Genomic DNA, 21013 nt, shown 5'->3' on the forward strand with positions numbered 1-21013 from the left:
ACCTCGGCAAGACGGAGCTGCTCTTCCTCCCGGGGAAGGACTGTCCGTTCCATGATCTCGCCATCACGGTTGACAACTCCATTGTGTCCTCCTCCCAGAGCGCTAAGAACCTTGGCGTGATCCTGGACAACACCCTGTCGTTCTCCACCAACATCAAGGCGGTGGCCCGTTCCTGTAGGTTCATGCTCTACAACATCCGCAGAGTACGACCCTGCCTCACACAGGAAGCGGCGCAGGTCCTAATCCAGGCACTTGTCATCTCCCGTCTGGATTACTGCAACTCGCTGTTGGCTGGGCTCCCTGCCTGTGCCATTAAACCCCTACAACTCATCCAGAACGCCGCAGCCCGGCTGGTGTTCAACCTTCCCAAGTTCTCTCACGTCACCCCGCTCCTCCGCTCTCTCCACTGGCTTCCAGTTGAAGCTCGCATCCGCTACAAGACCATGGTGCTTGCCTACGGAGCTGTGAGGGGAACGGCACCTCAGTACCTTCAGGCTCTGATCAGGCCCTACACCCAAACAAGGGCACTGCGTTCATCCACCTCTGGCCTGCTCGCCTCCCTACCACTGAGGAAGTACAGTTCCCGCTCAGCCCAGTCAAAACTGTTCGCTGCTCTGGCACCCCAATGGTGGAACAAACTCCCTCACGACGCCAGGACAGCGGAGTCAATCACCACCTTCCGGAGACACCTGAAACCCCACCTCTTCAAGGAATACCTAGGATAAAGCAATCCTTCTGCCCCCCCCCCCCCCCCCCCCCCCCCTTAAAAGATCTAGATGCACTATTGTAAAGTGGCTGTTCCACTGGATGTCATAAGGTGAATGCACCAATTTGTAAGTCGCTCTGGATAAGAGCGTCTGCTAAATGACTTAAATGTAAATGTAAATAAAAAAATAAAAAATAAAATACTTTGTAGCCAGTTAACATTTAATAGTGAAGGTTTTGGGGAAAACCTATCCCTCTACCAAAAGACTGTTATAATTACCATCACTATGTTTTTCTTGTTCTTTATGGTGTGGTACAACAGTTTGAATACAGAATGAATATATTCTATACGCTATATGATAACTCAGCTGCCATAATCAGTTTAAACACATAATTAGTAACGAGGTAAAACTATTCACTGATATCTTGTTGCTAATCTGTGTTGCCCGTGTCTCTTCTTACCTCTCTCTCATCAGTAAAATCATGAAGAACGAGGGCCCCTCGGCGTTCCTGAAGGGGGCGTACTGCCGTGCCCTGGTCATCGCGCCCTTATTTGGTATCGCTCAGGTGGTCTACTTCTTCGGCGTGGGAGAATACCTCCTCAGCTTCCTGCCTGGCAACTAAGAAAAACCAACCAATCGGATCTCTGCCTTTCCCTCTCTCACGACTACGTCACGCACAGCACACCGAAACGCTTCGGGGATCACCTCCCGTCACGAAATAAGTTTTTTTTTATCGTTTGATGGATAGTTTGAATATCTGATCGTTGTCGTCGTCGGGTTAAAGTATGACTACCGACAATTTAGGAATTTTTTTTCTTTGACTTCTTTTTGGCTTAATAGCGCCCCCTAGAGGCAACAAAAGTTGCGTTTAACCCTCTAATTGCCCTTGTTGTGTTACATGTAATGCTATGGTTGTGAGCACAGCAGTAAGAGTACTTAGGAGAGAGATGTTGATGGCAAAGCTGCCTACGGTGGCAACACAACATTCCAGTGGAATTAATGCCACAAATACCATGTTCTCAAACAATGATGATTATTTTTATATTTTTTATCTAATTTTTATTTTTTTAAATATGGGGGCGTGAATTACAGGGTAGATCTATCGTCTTGAGTATATGGTAGTTATCTCCATTAACCTCCATAGTGTCAGAGTGATCATGCGAATGACAACTATTGCCTATAAATCACATTTAATATTAATTACATATTAATTACATATTAATTACATATTAATTACATATCTTATCTTGTAATAATAAAAACATGTTTTAAAAAAACAGTTGGTCCTAATGAAAAAGATGGATTTTTCACAAAAAACAAAGGATCACTTAAGACTATTCAAAGTTAAGACTATTCAAAGTTGACCAAGCGTGCTCGTTAAAGAATCGACATGCTCCATACCTTATTATTGTTACCAGCTATTACGTGGTATACTTAAGCAGTAAGGCTCGAGGAGCTGTGGTTAAATGGCCAATATAGCACGGCTGAGGGCTGTTCTTAAGCACGACACAACGTGGAGTGCCTGGACGCAGCCCTTAGCCATGGTATATTGGCAATACATCACAAACCACTGAGGGGCCTTATTGCTATTATAAACTGGTTACCAACGTAATTAGAGCAGTGAAAATAAATGTTTTGTCATACCCGTGGTATACGGTCTGATATTACCACGGCTATCAGCCAATCAGCATTCAGGGTTCAAACCAACCAATTTATTGTATGAATTAGAGCTTAAATGATATCCTACATTTATATTGTTATTATATTTATATAGACCCATAGAATATCTTAAGTTGTGCACTATATACATATATATACAATTATACAATACTAACACTCCCATTGGATCTTACCTAAACAGCCCAGTCATCCCTGCCTGTGATTGGTTGTAATTGCCATTCAGCCAATCAGCTTATAGCTCTGTGTGGACCCTAATTGCCTTGTCCCTGGTGGTCTTTTCTCTATAGGGGGCAGCATAAATGCAGTACCTAGTTATCCCCAAACGTTGTAGGAAAATAGAGCTATCGTAATAACCGGCATTTTTTTTTGAAAAAACAGAATCAATGATAATTAATGAAGCCACTTTTAATATTGTCCAAATGATTTCTAACTTTTTATTGTTGTTATTAATATTTGGAAAAGCTACTCCTCTTACAGACATTCAAACTTTAAAACGTGTAGACTGACCTGAGATAAAGTTGCTTGCACACAAATGTTTTGATAACATTTTATACTTTTAACCTTTTATTCAACTTATAAACTGCATCCACTTTAATTTCTTCAACATTCTAAAGCTTCCATTGTGACTTCCAACATTTCATTCACAAAAAATCTGCTACTTTAACCTCTTTCCCAACAAGTTAAACAAAAGTTAGAGCATAAGTCTTCCTCTACTTCTCTGATATTCAAATCTGAAATGCAACCAAAATATATTCTACCAATTGAACGATACAGCTGTTTTAGTAACTACATAAACTACATTTTCTGTAGCGTTTTATAAACAAACTGAAAATTTGGACCACTTTCCCGACAACTTAGACCATAAAAAAAAAAAGGTGAATTGTTCTTCTACTTCTCTGCTAATTCAAATCTGAAAACAGAGCAGAAATATTTTCTACCAATCAAAAGTTACAGCTGTTTTGTCGGCGTTTAGAGTGATGAAAAGTAGCTAGCTAACGTCAGCCGAAAGCTCTGTGACGTCCGTTGCTATGGATACTCACACACTGCAGAGTAGAACATTGTGACGTCGTGACTTCCAACATTCCATTCACTGTGAATGCAACAATGGATCGTTTGACACAAATCAAGATAGACAAACAATTTGAAAAAATCTTTCCTCTACTTTCTCTGCTATTCAAATCTGAAAACAGAGCAGGAATAACTTTTACCAATCAAGAGGTACAGCTGTTTTAGTAATCAAATCAACTGCATTTATTAAGGTAACTTTCCACTGTTAAATTGAACTGTCACAGAACTTTCAGAAATGTCAAATTATAGTTGTTGTTACATTTATTGTGTTATTTAACCTTTATTTAACTAGTCAGTTAAGAACAAATTCTTATTTACAATGACGGCCAACCCCGGACAAACCCGGACGACGCTGGTCCAATTGTGCGCCGCCCTATGGGACACCCAATCACGGCCGGATGTGATACAGCCTGGATTCAAACCAGGGACTGTAGTGACACCTCTTGCACTGAGATGCAGTGCCTTAGACCGCTGCGCCACTCGGGAACCCCTATGTGTGTGCACCATAGAATTAGGAGTTAGAATACTAGAAGGGACATGAACCTTCTAATGATGGGATAATGGTCAGCCATGTTGGTCAGGGAGTTGGTCAGCCATGTTGGTCAGGGAGTTGGTCAGCCATGTTGGTCAGGGAGTTGGTCAGCCATGTTGGTCAGGGAGTTGGTCAGCCATGTTGGTCAGCCATGTTGGTCAGGGAGTTGGTCAGCCATGTTGGTCAGGGAGTTGGGGCGCCATGTTGGTCAGCCATGTTGGTCAGGGAGTTGGCCAGCCATGTTGGTCAGCCATGTTGGTCAGCCATGTTGGTCAGCCATGTTGGTCAGCGAGTTGGTCAGCCATGTTGGTCAGGGAGTTGGTCAGGGAGTTGGTCAGGGAGTTGGTCAACCATGTTGGTCAGGGAGTTGGCCAGCCATGTTGGTCAGGGAGTTGGCCAGCCATGTTGGTCAGGGAGTTGATCAGCCATGTTGGTCAGGGAGTTGGGCAGCCATGTTGGTCAGGGAGTTGGCCAGCCATGTTGGTCAGGGAGTTGGTCAGCCATGTTGGTCAGGGAGTTGGTCAGGGAGTTGGTCAGGGAGTTGGTCAGGGAGTTGGTCAGCCATGTTGGTCAGGGAGTTGGTCAGGGAGTTGGTCAGGGAGTTGGTCAGCCATGTTGGTCAGGGAGTTGGTCAGCCATGTTGGTCAGGGAGTTGGTCAGCCATGTTGGTCAGGGAGTTGGTCAGCCATGTTGGTCAGGGAGTTGATCAGCCATGGTTTGCCACTGCTGTAAATGCAACTAGTACTGATATTGCATCATATAATAGCACTCACAGCTTCATAATTATTTGCTTGGGGACATTTACGGTCTGTTTACATATATTTTAGAAGCTATTTGTACAGAAAATGTGTATAAAACTCGAATAAACTGTATTTATAATACGTGACAATATTTTAGCCTGACAATAATTTAATTACACAATTTCTGATATATCACATGCTGTACTTTTATTTTAATGTATAAGTAATAATCAGGATTATACCTCTGCTACCGTTCATTCCCGATCAGACTGGTTTGGATTTCTCCCTGACCAATATGGCTGACATTTTCACCCCATTCTGGAACTTTGAGGGTTTATGACATAGTAATTTAATAGGATCTCGATGGTGGGCACATTAACCTTCTAAGAATGAGACAATATGTAAACAATGTGACTTTTGACAGAAATCAGCTACTTTGGCCACTTTCAACAAGTTAGAACGTATGAAATCTTAGCCTGTTTCTCTGCTATTTAAATATGAAATCAGAACGGGAATAACTCTACCAATCTAAAGATGCGGCTGTTTGAGGAACCACACCGACTGCTTTTTTAAAATTAACTTTTTAAAACAACTTACATTTTTACGTATGAAATCTTCCTCTAATTCTCTACCATTCAAATCCGGCATCAGAACACCTCTTTTACTACCACAAACTACTTGTAAAGAACTGGTTTAAAGGCATACAATTTTACTTAATGTAGAATTACAATCTAGTTGTGATTTCAATAGTGTACCATTTTTTTTTTTTCAGTCATTACAATGTACTAAAACTATTTTTATGTTTGAGTATGTTTTGTTTGTTGTTCTCTAGGCTCTTTGAGGCTTGAAGCTTCCATGGTGTGGCTTTGTTGAAGGCCTGCCACACCATTCAAATTAAATCAAGCTTTATTTATACAGCACATTTCAGACATGCAATGCAATGTGCTTCACAGGGAAAAACGAATAAAAAACAATGAAAATAAAAGCTGAAATATAACTGAGATCTATAATGTGATGGGAGAGAACTGAGATCTGTAATATGTTGGGAGATAACTGAGATCTATAATGTGTTGGGAGATAACTGAGATCTATAATGTGATGGGAGATAACTGAGATCTGTAATGTGATGGGAGATAACTGAGATCTATAATGTGATGGGAGATAACTGAGATCTATAATGTGATGGGAGATAACTGACATCTATAATGTGATGGGAGATAACTGAGATCTATAATGTGATGGGAGATAACTGACATCTATAATGTGATGGGAGATAACTGAGATCTATAATGTGATGGGAGATAACTGAGATCTATAATGTGATGGGAGATAACTGACATCTATAATGTGATGGGAGATAACTGAGATCTATAATGTGATGGGAGATAACTGACATCTATAATGTGATGGGAGAGAACTGACATCTATAATGTGATGGGAGATAACTGAGATCTATAATGTGATGGGAGATAACTGACATCTATAATGTGATGGGAGATAACTGAGATCTATAATGTGACGGGAGATAACTGAGATCTATAATGTGATGGGAGATAACTGAGATCTGTAATGTGTTGGGAGAGAACTGAGATCTACAATGTGATGGGAGATAACTGAGATCTATAATGTGATGGGAGATAACTGAGATCTATATTGTGATGGTCGAGAACTGACATCTATAATGTGATGGGAGAGAACTGAGATCTATAATGTGATGGGAGATAACTGAGATCTATAATGTGATGGGAGATAACTGACATCTATAATGTGATGGGAGAGAACTGACATCTATAATGTGATGGGAGAGAACTGAGATCTATAATGTGATGGGAGATAACTGAGATCTGTAATGTGTTGGGAGAGAACTGAGATCTACAATGTGATGGGAGATAACTGAGATCTATAATGTGATGGGAGATAACTGAGATCTATAATGTGATGGGAGATAACTGAGATCTATAATGTGATGGGAGAGAACTGACATCTATAATGTGATGGGAGAGAACTGAGATCTATAATGTGATGGGAGATAACTGAGATCTATAATGTGATGGGAGATAACTGACATCTATAATGTGATGGGAGAGAACTGACATCTATAATGTGATGGGAGAGAACTGAGATCTATAATGTGTTGGGAGATAACTGAGATCTATAATGTGATGGGAGATAACTGACATCTATAATGTGATGGGAGAGAACTGACATCTATAATGTGATGGGAGAGAACTGAGATCTATAATGTGATGGGAGATAACTGAGATCTATAATGTGATGGGAGAGAACTGAGATCTATAATGTGTTGGTAGAGAGATCTGTAATGTGTTGGGAGATAACTGAGATCTATAATGTGTAGGGAGATAACTGAGATCTACAACACTTATCAATATTCCTTTCTATATATATATATCTGTATCTGTATGTAAGTGTTGTGTCCATCTCAGTATATCGCAGATGATAAGAACTTTTCCATTATATCTATAGTACGTTTTATTGCACATTTTACCGATGGCTTTATTTACACACCTACCTCTCCAGCCCCCCTTCTCTCAATCCATATTGTTGTTGATTTTATTATTATTATTATTATTATTATCATATTGTGGAACTATTCCATTGAAGGAATTCATGTTATTTTAATGCAAAAAAAAAAAAGGCTATAATTTGCAAGCAGAAAAGGGTGAGGTTTATCTCCGTACTCGATAACTGTATGCAAAGCTCTCTGATATCTCACCCTTCATGACCAAATACACACCGTGTCAAAACCCCACTATGCCACCAGGAATGACCTTCTGAAGAACATTAGCTTAGGATCAACAATGTGCTGATCATTATGAATTAATGTCAAATCAAGTGTATCGCAACACAGTTTATGTCTTGATTATGATTATTTTTTTAGCTCAAAATAGTGGAGAAACGTAGCTAACAAACAAACCTACTTGAGTCTATTCAGTAAATCAAATTAATAAAATGCATTACTGTAGTAGTCGGAAAAGCGACACGATTTTTTAGAATTTCAACTTTGTTATCAGAATGACTTGTTTCACCACAGTGGCGATAGTAATGACCTGGTCATACTATCATTACATCCATGTCTTAATGAGCAGGTCTGATTTACTCTAGCCTAGAGGTCAGATAGCTGAATCCCAAACCAACCCCTAGCCCCTAGTCCTAGGGGATAGGGTCAGGGGTTAAGGATAGGGGTTAGGGCTAGGGGATAGGACTAGTGGAGAGGGCTAGGGGATAGGGTTAGGGGATAGGGGTTAGGGCTAGGGGATATGGTTAGGGGATAGGGCTAGGGGTTAGGGTTAGGGAATAGGGGTTAGGGCTAGGGGATAGGGTTAGGGGATAGGGGTTAGGGCTAGGGGATAGGACTAGTGGAGAGGGCTAGGGGATAGGGTTAGGGGATAGGGGTTAGGGCTAGGGGATATGGTTAGGGGATAGGGCTAGGGGTTAGGGTTAGGGAATAGGGGTTAGGGCTAGGGGATAGGGTTAGGGGATAGGGGTTAGGGCTAGGGGATAGGACTAGTGGAGAGGGCTAGGGGTTAGAGTTAGGGGATAGGGGTTAGGGCTAGGGGATATGGTTAGGGGATAGGGCTAGGGGATAGGGTTAGGGAATAGGGTTAGGGGATAAGGATAGGGGTTAGGGCTAGGGGATATGGATAGGGGATAGGGCTAGGGGATAGGGTTAGGGAATAGGGGTTAGGGCTAGGGGATAGGGCTAGGGGATAGGACTAGGGGATAGGGCTAGGGGATAGGACTAGGGGATAGGGGTTAGGGCTAGGGGATATGGATAGGGGATATGGAAAGGGCTAAGGATAGGGGATAGGGCTAGGGGATATGACTAGTGGACAGGGCTAGGGGATAGGGCTAGGGGATAGGACTAGGGAAATGGCTAGGGGATAGGACCAGTGGACAGGGCTAGGGGATAGGGCTAGGGGATAGGACTAGGGAAAGGGCTAGGGGATAGGGGTTAAGAATAGTAGATCTAGGACCCCCTGCCATGATCAGAGATCAGAGACTATGTCCCCAATGGCACCCTATTCCCTATATAGTGCACTACTTTAGACCAGGGCCCTATAGATCCCTATTCCCTATATAGTGCACTACTTTTGAGCAGTGGTGCACTATAAAGGGAATAGGGTGCCATTTGGAAGGCAGACAGAACAGATTGTGTGTGATCTTAGCGTTAAGTTATTTCATTCATGTTGGTTATTCTTCAAACATTCCAACTGCCAACTCATCTCGTATGATAATATCATTGTTATTACAAATGCTTGTTATTGTTGTCTTTTTGTTATTGTTGTTTTGTTATTGTTTACCCTTTTTGTTCTATGATTTTCCTTGCCTTTACGGTTTTAATCTTGAACATGTTGAACAATGAAGTAATTATCATTTCGTTTGATCAGCTGTGAATTTGTACTGACTGCGTCGATCTGGACGATTTGGTTGTGTGTGTGTGTGTGTGTGTGTGTGTGTGTGTGTGTGTGTGTGTGTGTGTGTGTGTGTGTGTGTGTGTGTGTGTGTGTGTGTGTGTGTGTGTGTGTGTGTGTGTGTGTGTGTGTGTGTCTGGTTTTGCTGTGAAGTAATCCTGTAGTTAGTAATGACGTAGTCATAGGTTAGTCAGTTAGTTAGTTAGTTAGTTAGTTAGTTAGTCAGTCAGTTAGTTAGTTAGTCAGTTAGTTAGTTAGTTAGTTAGTTAGTCAGTTAGTCAGTTAGTCAGTTAGTTAGTCAGTCAGTTAGTCAGTTAGTCAGTTAGTTAGTTAGTTAGTTAGTCAGTTAGTCAGTTAGTCAGTTAGTTAGTTAGTTAGTTAGTCAGTTAGTCAGTTAGTTAGTCAGTTAGTCAGTTAGTCAGTTAGTCAGTTAGTCAGTTAGTCAGTTAGTCAGTTAGTCAGTTAGTCAGTTAGTCAGTCAGTTAGTTAGTCAGTTAGTCAGTTAGTCAGTCAGTTAGTTAGTCAGTTAGTCAGTTAGTTAGTTAGTTAGTTAGTCAGTTAGTCAGTTAGTTAGTTAGTTAGTTAGTTAGTTAGTTAGTTAGTTAGTCAGTTAGTTAGTCAGTTAGTCAGTTAGTCAGTTAGTCAGTTAGTTAGTTAGTTAGTTAGTTAGTCAGTCAGTTAGTTAGTTAGTTAGTTAGTGTGACACCTCGTCAGTCCCACTCTCCTTTCTCTTCTTCTGTCTATCACACGCCGCCGTCATGTGTTCGTCTGCGTCACGTGTATCTCAGGTGGGCGAGGAGGACTGATCTATCTTAACACCAAAAATACAATTAGAAAAGCACAAATAAAGATTAGTCACAATATCACTGAGAGAACCTTCCTATCACTGAAGTACTAGACCACACAGTCAATGGGGTTCCCCTGAAAGAACCTTCCTATCACTGACGCACTAGACGACAGAGTCAATGGGGTTCCCCTGAAAGAACCTTCCTATCACTGAAGCACTAGACGACACAGTCAATGGGGTTCCCCTGAGAGAACCTTCCTATCACTGACGCACTAGACCACACACTCAATGGGGTTCCCCTGAAAGAACCTCGCTGTTGGAACAGTAGAATTGGAATGAGAATGCCTTGTTCTAAGAGGATCACATCGTTCTATAGCTGACATTGTCCTGTACTGTATACCATCTTGCTACATAGTCTAAAGACCATGTCCCTGTCGTGTATACCATCTTGCTACATAGTCTAAAGACCATGTCCCTGTACTGTATACCATCTTGCTACATAGTCTAAAGACCATGTCCCTGTAGTGTATACCATCTTGCTACATAGTCTAAAGACCATGTCCCTGTCGTGTATACCATCTTGCTACATAGTCTAAAGACCATGTCCCTGTACTGTATACCATCTTGCTACATAGTCTAAAGACCATGTCCCTGTCGTGTATACCATCTTGCTACATAGTCTAAAGACCATGTCCCTGTACTGTATACCATCTTGCTACATAGTCTAAAGACCATGTCCCTGTCGTGTATACCATCTTGCTACATAGTCTAAAGACCATGTCCCTGTACTGTATACCATCTTGCTACATAGGGATTCGGGTGCCATTCAGGTCAAAACTAGTGCACTACATAGGGATTAGGGTGCCATTCAGGTCAAAACTAGTGCACTACATAGGGATTAGGGTGCCATTCTGGTCAAAACTAGTGCACTACATAGGGATTAGGGTGCCATTTTGAATACAGTCTATGTAACAACATCACACCATGTGTTTATCAGTAGGCATCTCTATAGGGACCTGTGCTCTCTTTATTCCTCCAAGAGGAACTGCTGTTGTTTAAGATACCACTCCAGCCTGATCCAAGATCTGTTTCTGCTCTCTGGACAACTCCATTGATGTCATTGTTATGACAATTCCATAGGAGTTGTCAAGAGAGCAGAAACAGGCACCCAGGCTAGACTGACCGACTGGCACCCAGGCTAAACCGACTGGCACCCAGGCTAAACCGACTGGCACCCAGGCTAAACTGACTGGCACCCAGGCTAAACTGACTGGCACCCAGGTTAAACCGACTTGCACCCAGGCTAAACTGACTGGCACCCAGGCTAAACAGACTGGCACCCAGGCTAAACCGACTGGCACCCAGGCTAGACTGACTGGCACCCAGGCTAAACAGACTGGCACCCAGGCTAAACAGACTGGCACCCAGGCTAAACAGACTGGCACCCAGGCTAAACTGACTGGCACCCAGGCTAAACCGACTGGCACCCAGGCTAAACCGACTGGCACCCAGGCTAAACCGACTGGCACCCAGGCTAAACTGACTGGCACCCAGGCTAAACTGACTGGCACCCAGGCTAGACTGACTGGCACCCAGGCTAAACCGACTGGCACCCAGGCTAAACCGACTGGCACCCAGGCTAGACCGACTGGCACCCAGGCTAAACTGACTGGCACCCAGGCTAAACAGACTGGCACCCAGGCTAAACTGACTGGCACCCAGGCTAAACCGACTGGCACCCAGGCTAAACCGACTGGCACCCAGGCTAAACCGACTGGCACCCAGGCTAAACCGACTGGCACCCAGGCTAAACCGACTGGCACCCAGGCTAGACTGACTGGCACCCAGGCTAGACTGACTGGCACCCAGGCTAAACCGACTGGCACCCAGGCTAAACCGACTGGCACCCAGGCTAAACCGACTGGCACCCAGGCTAAACTGATTGGCACCCAGGCTAAACAGACTGGCACCCAGGCTAAACTGACTGGCACCCAGGCTAAACTGACTGGCACCCAGGCTAAACTGACTGGCACCCAGGCTAAACTGACTGGCACCCAGGCTAAACAGACTGGCACCCAGGCTAAACTGACTGGCACCCAGGCTAAAATGACTGGCACCCAGTCTAAACAGACTGGCACCCAGTCTAAACAGACTGGCACCCAGGCTAAACTGACTGGCACCCAGGCTAAACTGACTGGCACCCAGGCTAAAATGACTGGCACCCAGTCTAAACAGACTGGCACCCAGTCTAAACAGACTGGCACCCAGGCTAAACTGACTGGCACCCAGGCTAAACTGACTGGCACCCAGGCTAAACAGACCTTCCACTCTCTCCTTCTACAACGTATCTCTCTCCATCCACCACGTGGAACGTGATATAATGAGGATGACTAACTTCTGTGACGTGAATTATGAAATGTATGAAATTACAATTGTCTGCACACAAGACATGTAAATGACTATGATAAGAAAGCATCTGCTAAATGTCACATATTATTGTCTTAGTCGTTGTTTACAAGGAGATGTTGTATTTCCTGTTTCCTTCACCATGTACTGTTCTAATAAAGTCACATGACTGTCCTTATTCACCTGGTATGTCTGTTCTATTCATTGAACCTTTTTGTTTGATTTGTCTTAAGAGTCTTTTGGTCTATTTTTAAAGAAATCCCCCCCCCACAAAAAAATATGATTATTTTACAAGCACTTATTTTTTTTATACTACCACTGACTTAGCTGGTAACTCTAACTAGTATGTGGAGGGAAAACAGGCCGACTTACTAAGATTGTGATATGTTCAGTGCTGAGCCGTGTTTCAGGGCAGGTGGGGCAGAGCCTTGTATTGAGAACCACCTATTTGACATGTTATTTTTGGCATTAATACGTGTCACATATCAGTTTGCAAACAATGTAAAATCAATGCACACAAATATTGTCTCTTTTTTTTTGTTTTCTTGAGTAAGGCAGCTCCACAATGCAGGTGTTTCAGCCTAGCTCAGTGCTTTCTGCGGTGGGTGGGGCAGCCAGCGGGAAATACAGAGCGTAGGGGTTGGTAATGTTCTCTAGTTGCGCCGTGATTGGCTCAGTGTTCTGTCACTCGTGGGGGACACTACACTACTTCACTGCAAAAATCTACGGGGAGAGCATGAAAATGAAATAGAGGTGCCCATCCAAGAAGTGTCAAGGTCATTGGCCACAGATAAAATGACATTATATTACGTTATATCTTCAGTAGCTTTGATTAAACTGATCATGTCAACATCATACTTTTCAAAATCTTAGCTAGCAGTCATCATCATGAATCAAGTCAACAATCTACTGGCATATCCTTTTCAATCCTTGTCAGATAAAGAGAAATTATGAAGAGAAATTATAACGGTGCTCATCGGACATTGGACATAAGCATTACACAACAAGTTGTAAATCCCAAATTCAACAATGAGTGGTTTGGAAGGAATCAGTGGCTAACTACAAGTGGTGCAAAGCAAATCACTAGCCTGCTATTCAGTGGAGTGGGTGTGAAGTCCAAGTTTGGGTTTAAGGGTCTCTTTTCCAGGCTTAAAACCTGTTGGGGATGGGGGCGCTGTTTAGACTACTTATGCTAATTTGGCTAATTTTTTAAACGGCTTCCCACAAAATCCTTGATCGTACAATATGCATATTATTATTATTATTGGATAGAAAACAGTCTATAGTTTCTATAGGAGTTGAAATTTTGTCTCTAAGTGGAACAGAGCCCATTCTACAGCAATTTCCCTGACATGGAGTCAGATTTGAGAAATGTTGGCCACTGTTCTGAAGTCATTTAAAAGGGCACTGTCGTTGCTATGACTATACGGACACTTCTTACGTCTTCCCCTGGATGCCTTTACGTGATGACGATTCCAACGGGGTCGATTGCGCGTTCACAGGCCCTACAAATGAAAAAACCCTGAAGCTAGTCATTCTTTGGGAGCTGCGTCATGAGCCAAGAGGACACCGGCGCGCACTTGTTCCAAGCGTTAGTTTAGCCTGTTATATTTCTCCGGTCATCTTTTCACTCGTTATAGGAGTTAAAAACATCATAAGGTAGTTAATTTAAAGCGTTTTATAGCAATTTATATCCGTTTAGTGCGATTTTGGGACATTTATTTTTGCAACGATGTGAAAAGTTGGGCACGCTTTTCAGTTCATCCCGAACGCAGTTGACATTTCCACATGGCAAGAGGACAGCTTTCCACCAAAAGACGATTTCTCCCAAGAAAGGATCCTTTGCCCAAGATACTGATGGAAGAACAGCTCAAGGTAGGACATTTTTATTATGATAAATCGTGTTTCTGTCGAAACATTTTAGTGGCTTAGGACGCCATGTTTTTTGACGTAGCTTCGCTTGGCGCAAACTGTATTGAAAAGTAAGGATAAATTAAAAAATGTAATAACGCAATTGTATTAAGAATTAAATTGTCTATCAATCCCTGTCCACCCTGTATTTTTTAGTCACGTTTATGAGTATTTATGTATAAGAGTAGATCACTGTCTAAGTGGCGCAAGGACATTTTCTGACCAACTGAGCTACATTTCACATTGTCTAACCATGATTTTGGGGGCTAAATATAAACATTTTCGATCAAACTGTATATGCATGTTGTAATGTGATGTTACAGGAGTGTCATCGGAAGAATTCTGAGAAGGTTAGTGAAAAAATTAATATCTTTTGGCGATGTTGACTTTTATCGCTCACTTTGGCTAGAATCAATGCTGGGCTGCTAATTGCTATGTGCTAAGCTAATATAACGATTTATTGTGTTTTCGCTGTAAGACACTTAGAAAATCTGAAATATTGTCTGTATTCACAGGATCTGTGTCTTTCGATTCGTGTATGCTGTGTATTTTTACGAAATGTTTGATGATTAGTAGTTAGGTAAACACGTTGCTCATTGTAATTATTCTAGTCCATTTGTGATGGTGGGTGCAATTGTAAACTATGAAGTCTACCTGAAATATGCACTTTTTTCTAACAAAACCTATCCCATACCATAAATATGTTATCAGACTGTCATCTAATGAGTTTTTTTGTTGGTTAGGGGCTATAAATATCTTAGTTTAGCCGAATTGGTGATGGCTACTGGTGTTGGTGGACAAATAAAAGATGGTGGATTATGCTAATGTGTTTTTAGGTAATAGATGTACATCTTTACATATTGTGTCTTCCCTGTAAAACATTTTAAAAATCGGAAATGTTGACTGGATTCACAAGATCTGTGTCTTTCATTAGCTGTATTGGACTTTAATGTGTGAAAGTTAAATATTTAAAAAATATATTTTTTTTGAATTTCGCGGCACTGGTTTTTCAGTGGGGGGGGGGGGGTGTGCCGCTAGCGCCACGCTGATCCTAGACAGGTTAAAAGGATAAACATTCAACATTGGACATGCTGTCAATTCAGCATGATTTATGCCGTGTTAAAAACAACTGGAAACTCTGAACTGGGAAATCTCAGACTTGGGTGAGTTCAAATCAACTGGGATCAACTTTTCCCTTTCTGGGAAAATAGGTTTTGAGCGGTCATCCAACTCGAAATTCCATGTGAGGAACTCGGTCCTCTTTCTAGAGCTCCGACCTGAAGATCACGAATGTCATGATTCAACCTTGTTTTTTTCCACAGTTCCCAGTTGTCTTGAAAGCAGCATAAATCTGGAGAATGACAGACTTTGATTACAAAGTTTGATGACAAAATTTGTCCACGAAGGACCACCACACCACCTTCCTGTTCAAATGAGCACAACAAGGTGAGTTCAAAAATGTATTGTATGCTGCTACATAAATGATGTAACAGGCCATCGAGATATGTATATTGTAGCTAAGAAAGTAATACTTAGTGTCTGTTGTGTAGTAAGATATTAGTAGCGCATGTGCCTCACCCTAATCATTTGGTCTATTTACCCCTCTTAATTTAGCCTACTGTTCTGACTTGGTGGTGCACACGTAGCCTATAGCCTGTTTAAGAGAAATGTAATCATCGAATATTGTAACAGCTTTCATTGTCTGCTTATATGCCCCCTTTATTTATCCTACGATTCTGACTTGGTGTACAGGGAGAATACTGTAAGAACGGCCCATGTTCTGAATTCTGTTGCTGTACATTTCAAAAGTGCTGAACAAATAGTTATGACTAGTCCATCCACTCGTCGTCCCCTTATGCCATAGTTTGTACATCTCAATTGTCGGTAGAAACCACATTTGTTTAAGCAAGTCAGCCATATCAGCTATGTTTTTTAAAAGGCAGTAAATGAGGTTGAATGAACTGTGACGCTGCCAGACAAGGCTCCGCTGATAGCCAGGTGTAGTAGTGGTAAGGTTTTGGGACTCTGCTGACGGGACTCTGCTGTTGGGACAGCTTTATGTAGGCCCTAACAGTTTGTGGGCACCGTTTGTCACCGTTATAGACCAGTTTATATATTGTTTAGTGTTGTGTTGTGTAGCGGCTTTGCTGGCATGCATTAAAAAAAAATGGGGTGAGTTTGCCCCACTAAGATTTACATGCTAAAATCGCCACTGGATATGTTGTTGCCTCACCTAGCTATCTTAAGATGAATGCACTACTGTAAGTCTCTCTGGATAAGAGCGTGTAAATGTCAAATGTTGTCATTGAGATACACATCACTTTTGCAGGAAAAAAATCATTCAAGATAGCAGGTGTTGATGTACTGTGATCTTTGTTGTGGAAGAGAGATTATCTGCTTTCATTCAAGATGAGTCTATTGGCAATAGTAATAAAACCACATCAATGAACCCGTATAAATGTTTTGATGCCAACTCTAATGACCGTTCCTGCTTCCTAGAGTCGTGCAGGACCTCGATAGAGGGCAGGTGGCAGCCGGAGTCGGCAGTTTGTCCTTGCAGCAGGCAGACACAGATCCAACGATGGTGATGGAAGAGGTGAGGATGGACTCAAGGCTGGATGAGTAAAACCAGATCAGGATTGACTGGGAGATTTTACGTTTCTTTCAGCTGGACATGTTCAGCTGGTAGAGTTTGTCTTTTAGCATTTCTGGAATGATCAAATAAAATCAAATGTATTTTTTATAGCCCTTCTTACATCAGCTGATATCTCAAAGTGCTGTACAGAAACCCAGCCTAAAACCCCAAACAGCAAGCAATGCAAGTGTAGAAGCACTGTGGCTAGGAAAAACTCCCTAGAAAGATCAGAACCTAGGAAGAAACCTAGAGAGGAACCATGCTATGAGGGGTGGCCAGTCCTCTTCTGGCTAAGCCGGGTGGAGATTATAACAGAACATGGCCAAGATGTTCAAATGTTCATAAATGACCAGCTTGGTCAAATAATAATAATCACAGTGGTTGTCGAGGGTGCAACAGGTCAGCATCTCAGGTGTAAATGTCAGTTGACTTTTCATAGCCGATCATTAAGAGTATCTCTACCGCTCCTCCTGTCTCTAGAGAGTTGAAAACAGCAGGTCTGGGACAGGTAGCACGTCCGGTGAACAGGTCAGGGTTCCATAGCCGCAGGCAGAACAGTTGAAACTGGAGCAGCAGCACGGCCAGGTGGACTGGGGACAGCAAGGAGTCATCAGGCCAGGTAGTCCTGAGGCATGGTCCAAGGGCTCAGGTCCTCCGAGAGAGAGAAAGAAAGAGAGAAAGAGAGAATTAGAGAGAGCATACTTAAATTCACATAGGACACCGGATAAGACAGGAGAACTACTCCAGATATAACAGACTGACCCTAACCCCCCGACACATAAACTACTGCAGCATAAATACTGGAGGCTGAGACAGGAGGGGTCAGGAGACACTGTGGCCCCTTCCGATGATACCCCCGGACAGGGCCAAACAGGAAGGATATAACCCCACCCACTTTGCCAAAGCACAGCCCCCACACCACTAGAGGAATATCTTCAACCACCAACTTACCATCCTGAGACAAGGCCGAGTATTGCCCACAAAGAAGTTTGTGATATTGATATTGCCTGTTAGCTAAGCAGAGATAAAGTCTACTAACAATCTCCTTGCATATGTCTTTAGGTTATCTATGTTGTTAGGATGTAGTGTAGGCCCATGTTGACAGTGTCATCCACAAACCTGTTAGCTCTGTAGGCAAACTGCAGTGGGTCGAGGGAGGCATCAGTGATGGTTTGGGACAGTGCCTGTTAGCTCTGTAGGGAGGCGTCCGTGATGGTTTGGGACAGTGCCTGTTAGCTTTGTAGGGAGGCGTCAGTGATGGTTTGGGACAGTGTCTGTTAGCTCTGTAGGGAGTGATGGTTTGGGACAGTGTCTGTTAGCTCTGTAGGGAGTGATGGTTTGGGACAGTGTCTGTTAGCTCTGTAGGGAGTGATGGTTTGGGACAGTGTCTGTTAGCTCTGTAGGGAGTGATGGTTTGGGACAGTGTCTGTTAGCTCTGTAGGGAGGAGTCAGTGATGGTTTGGGACAGTGTCTGTTAGCTCTGTAGGGAGTGATGGTTTGGGACAGTGTCTGTTAGCTCTGTAGGGAGTGATGGTTTGGGACAGTGTCTGTTAGCTCTGTAGGGAGGAGTCAGTGATGGTTTGGGACAGTGCCTGTTAGCTCTGTAGGGAGGAGTCAGGGATGGTTTGGGACAGTGTCTGTTAGCTCTGTAGGGAGTGATGGTTTGGGACAGTGTCTGTTAGCTCTGTAGGGAGGAGTCAGGGATGGTTTGGGACAGTGTCTGTTAGCTCTAAAGGGAGTGATGGTTTGGGACAGTGCCTGTTAGCTCTGTAGGGAGTGATGGTTTGGGATAGTGCCTGTTAGCTCTGTAGGGAGTGATGGTTTGGGACAGTGCCTGTTAGCTCTGTAGGGGGTGATGGTTTGGGACAGTGTCTGTTAGCTCTGTAGGGAGTGATGGTTTGGGACAGTGTCTGTTAGCTCTGTAGGGAGTGATGGTTTGGGACAGTGTCTGTTAGCTCTGTAGGGAGTGATGGTTTGGGACAGTGTCTGTTAGCTCTGTAGGGAGTGATGGTTTGGGACAGTGTCTGTTAGCTCTGTAGGGAGTGATGGTTTGGGACAGTGTCTGTTAGCTCTGTAGGGAGTGATGGTTTGGGACAGTGTCTGTTAGCTCTGTAGGGAGGAGTCAGTGATGGTTTGGGACAGTGTCTGTTAGCTCTGTAGGGAGTGATGGTTTGGGACAGTGTCTGTTAGCTCTGTAGGGAGTGATGGTTTGGGACAGTGTCTGTTAGCTCTGTAGGGAGGAGTCAGTGATGGTTTGGGACAGTGCCTGTTAGCTCTGTAGGGAGGAGTCAGGGATGGTTTGGGACAGTGTCTGTTAGCTCTGTAGGGAGTGATGGTTTGGGACAGTGTCTGTTAGCTCTGTAGGGAGGAGTCAGGGATGGTTTGGGACAGTGTCTGTTAGCTCTAAAAGGAGTGATGGTTTGGGACAGTGCCTGTTAGCTCTGTAGGGAGTGATGGTTTGGGATAGTGCCTGTTAGCTCTGTAGGGAGTGATGGTTTGGGACAGTGCCTGTTAGCTCTGTAGGGGGTGATGGTTTGGGACAGTGCCTGTTAGCTCTGTAGGGAGTGATGGTTTGGGACAGTGTCTGTTAGCTCTGTAGGGAGTGATGGTTTGGGACAGTGTCTGTTAGCTCTGTAGGGAGTGATGGTTTGGGACAGTGTCTGTTAGCTCTGTAGGGAGTGATGGTTTGGGACAGTGTCTGTTAGCTCTGTAGGGAGTGATGGTTTGGGACAGTGTCTGTTAGCTCTGTAGGGAGTGATGGTTTGGGACAGTGCCTGTTAGCTCTGTAGGGAGTGATAGTTTGGGACAGTGTCTGTTAGCTCTGTAGGGAGTGATGGTTTGGGACAGTGTCTGTTAGCTCTGTAGGGAGTGATGGTTTGGGACAGTGTCTGTTAGCTCTGTAGGGAGGAGTCAGTGATGGTTTGGGACAGTGTCTGTTAGCTCTGTAGGGAGTGATGGTTTGGGACAGTGTCTGTTAGCTCTGTAGGGAGTGATGGTTTGGGACAGTGTCTGTTAGCTCTGTAGGGAGTGATGGTTTGGGACAGTGTCTGTTAGTTCTGTAGGGAGTGATGGTTTGGGACAGTGCCTGTTAGCTCTGTAGGGAGTGATGGTTTGGGACAGTGTCTGTTAGCTCTGTAGGGAGTGATGGTTTGGGACAGTGTCTGTTAGCTCTGTAGGGAGTGATGGTTTGGGACAGTGTATGTTAGCTCTGTAGGGAGGAGTCAGTGATGGTTTGGGACAGTGTCTGTTAGCTCTGTAGGGAGTGATGGTTTGGGACAGTGTCTGTTAGCTCTGTAGGGAGTGATGGTTTGGGACAGTGTCTGTTAGCTCTGTAGGGAGTGATGGTTTGGGACAGTGTCTGTTAGCTCTGTAGGGAGGAGTCAGTGATGGTTTGGGACAGTGCCTGTTAGCTCTGTAGGGAGGAGTCAGGGATGGTTTGGGACAGTGTCTGTTAGCTCTGTAGGGAGTGATGGTTTGGGACAGTGCCTGTTAGCTCTGTAGGGAGTGATGGTTTGGGACAGTGTCTGTTAGCTCTGTAGGGAGGAGTCAGGGATGGTTTGGGACAGGGTCTGTTAGCTCTGTAGGGAGTGATGGTTTGGGACAGTGCCTGTTAGCTCTGTAGGGAGTGATGGTTTGGGACAGTGTCTGTTAGCTCTGTAGGGAGTGATGGTTTGGGACAGTGCCTGTTAGCTCTGTAGGGAGGAGTCAGTGATGGTTTGGGACAGTGTCTGTTAGCTCTGTAGGGAATGATGGTTTGGGACAGTGTCTGTTAGCTCTGTAGGGAGTGATGGTTTGGGACAGTGTCTGTTAGCTCTGTAGGGAGGGATGGTTTGGGACAGTGTCTGTTAGCTCTGTAGGGAGTGATGGTTTGGGACAGTGTCTGTTAGCTCTGTAGGGAGTGATGGTTTGGGACAGTGTCTGTTAGCTCTGTAGGGAGTGATGGTTTGGGACAGTGTCTGTTAGCTCTGTAGGGAGTGATGGTTTTGGGACAGTGTCTGTTAGCTCTGTAGGGAGTGATGGTTTGGGACAGTGTCTGTTAGCTCTGTAGGGAGTGATGGTTTGGGACAGTGTCTGTTAGCTCTGTAGGGAGGAGTCAGTGATGGTTTGGGACAGT

The 21013-nt window shown here is 43.6% G+C and overlaps 1 protein-coding gene across 3 annotated transcripts in view; it reads left to right on the forward strand.

The window, feature by feature from the left end:
- The window catches only part of LOC129861869 (mitochondrial glutamate carrier 1-like), a 108426-nt gene extending 95895 nt beyond the window's left edge, over nucleotides 1–12531 (forward strand). For all 3 annotated transcript variants that reach the window (XM_055933026.1, XM_055933028.1, XM_055933027.1), the window contains exon 11: nucleotides 1182–12531. In XM_055933026.1, the coding sequence (XP_055789001.1) occupies nucleotides 1182–1329 (148 nt within the window). In that variant the 3' untranslated portion in view covers nucleotides 1330–12531. The remainder of the gene's footprint in view (nucleotides 1–1181) is intronic.
- The last annotated feature ends 8482 nt before the right edge of the window (nucleotides 12532–21013 follow it).

The sequence above is a fragment of the Salvelinus fontinalis genome, chromosome 9, assembly GCF_029448725.1.
Source record: "Salvelinus fontinalis isolate EN_2023a chromosome 9, ASM2944872v1, whole genome shotgun sequence".
Classification (NCBI taxonomy): Eukaryota; Metazoa; Chordata; class Actinopteri; order Salmoniformes; family Salmonidae; genus Salvelinus; species Salvelinus fontinalis.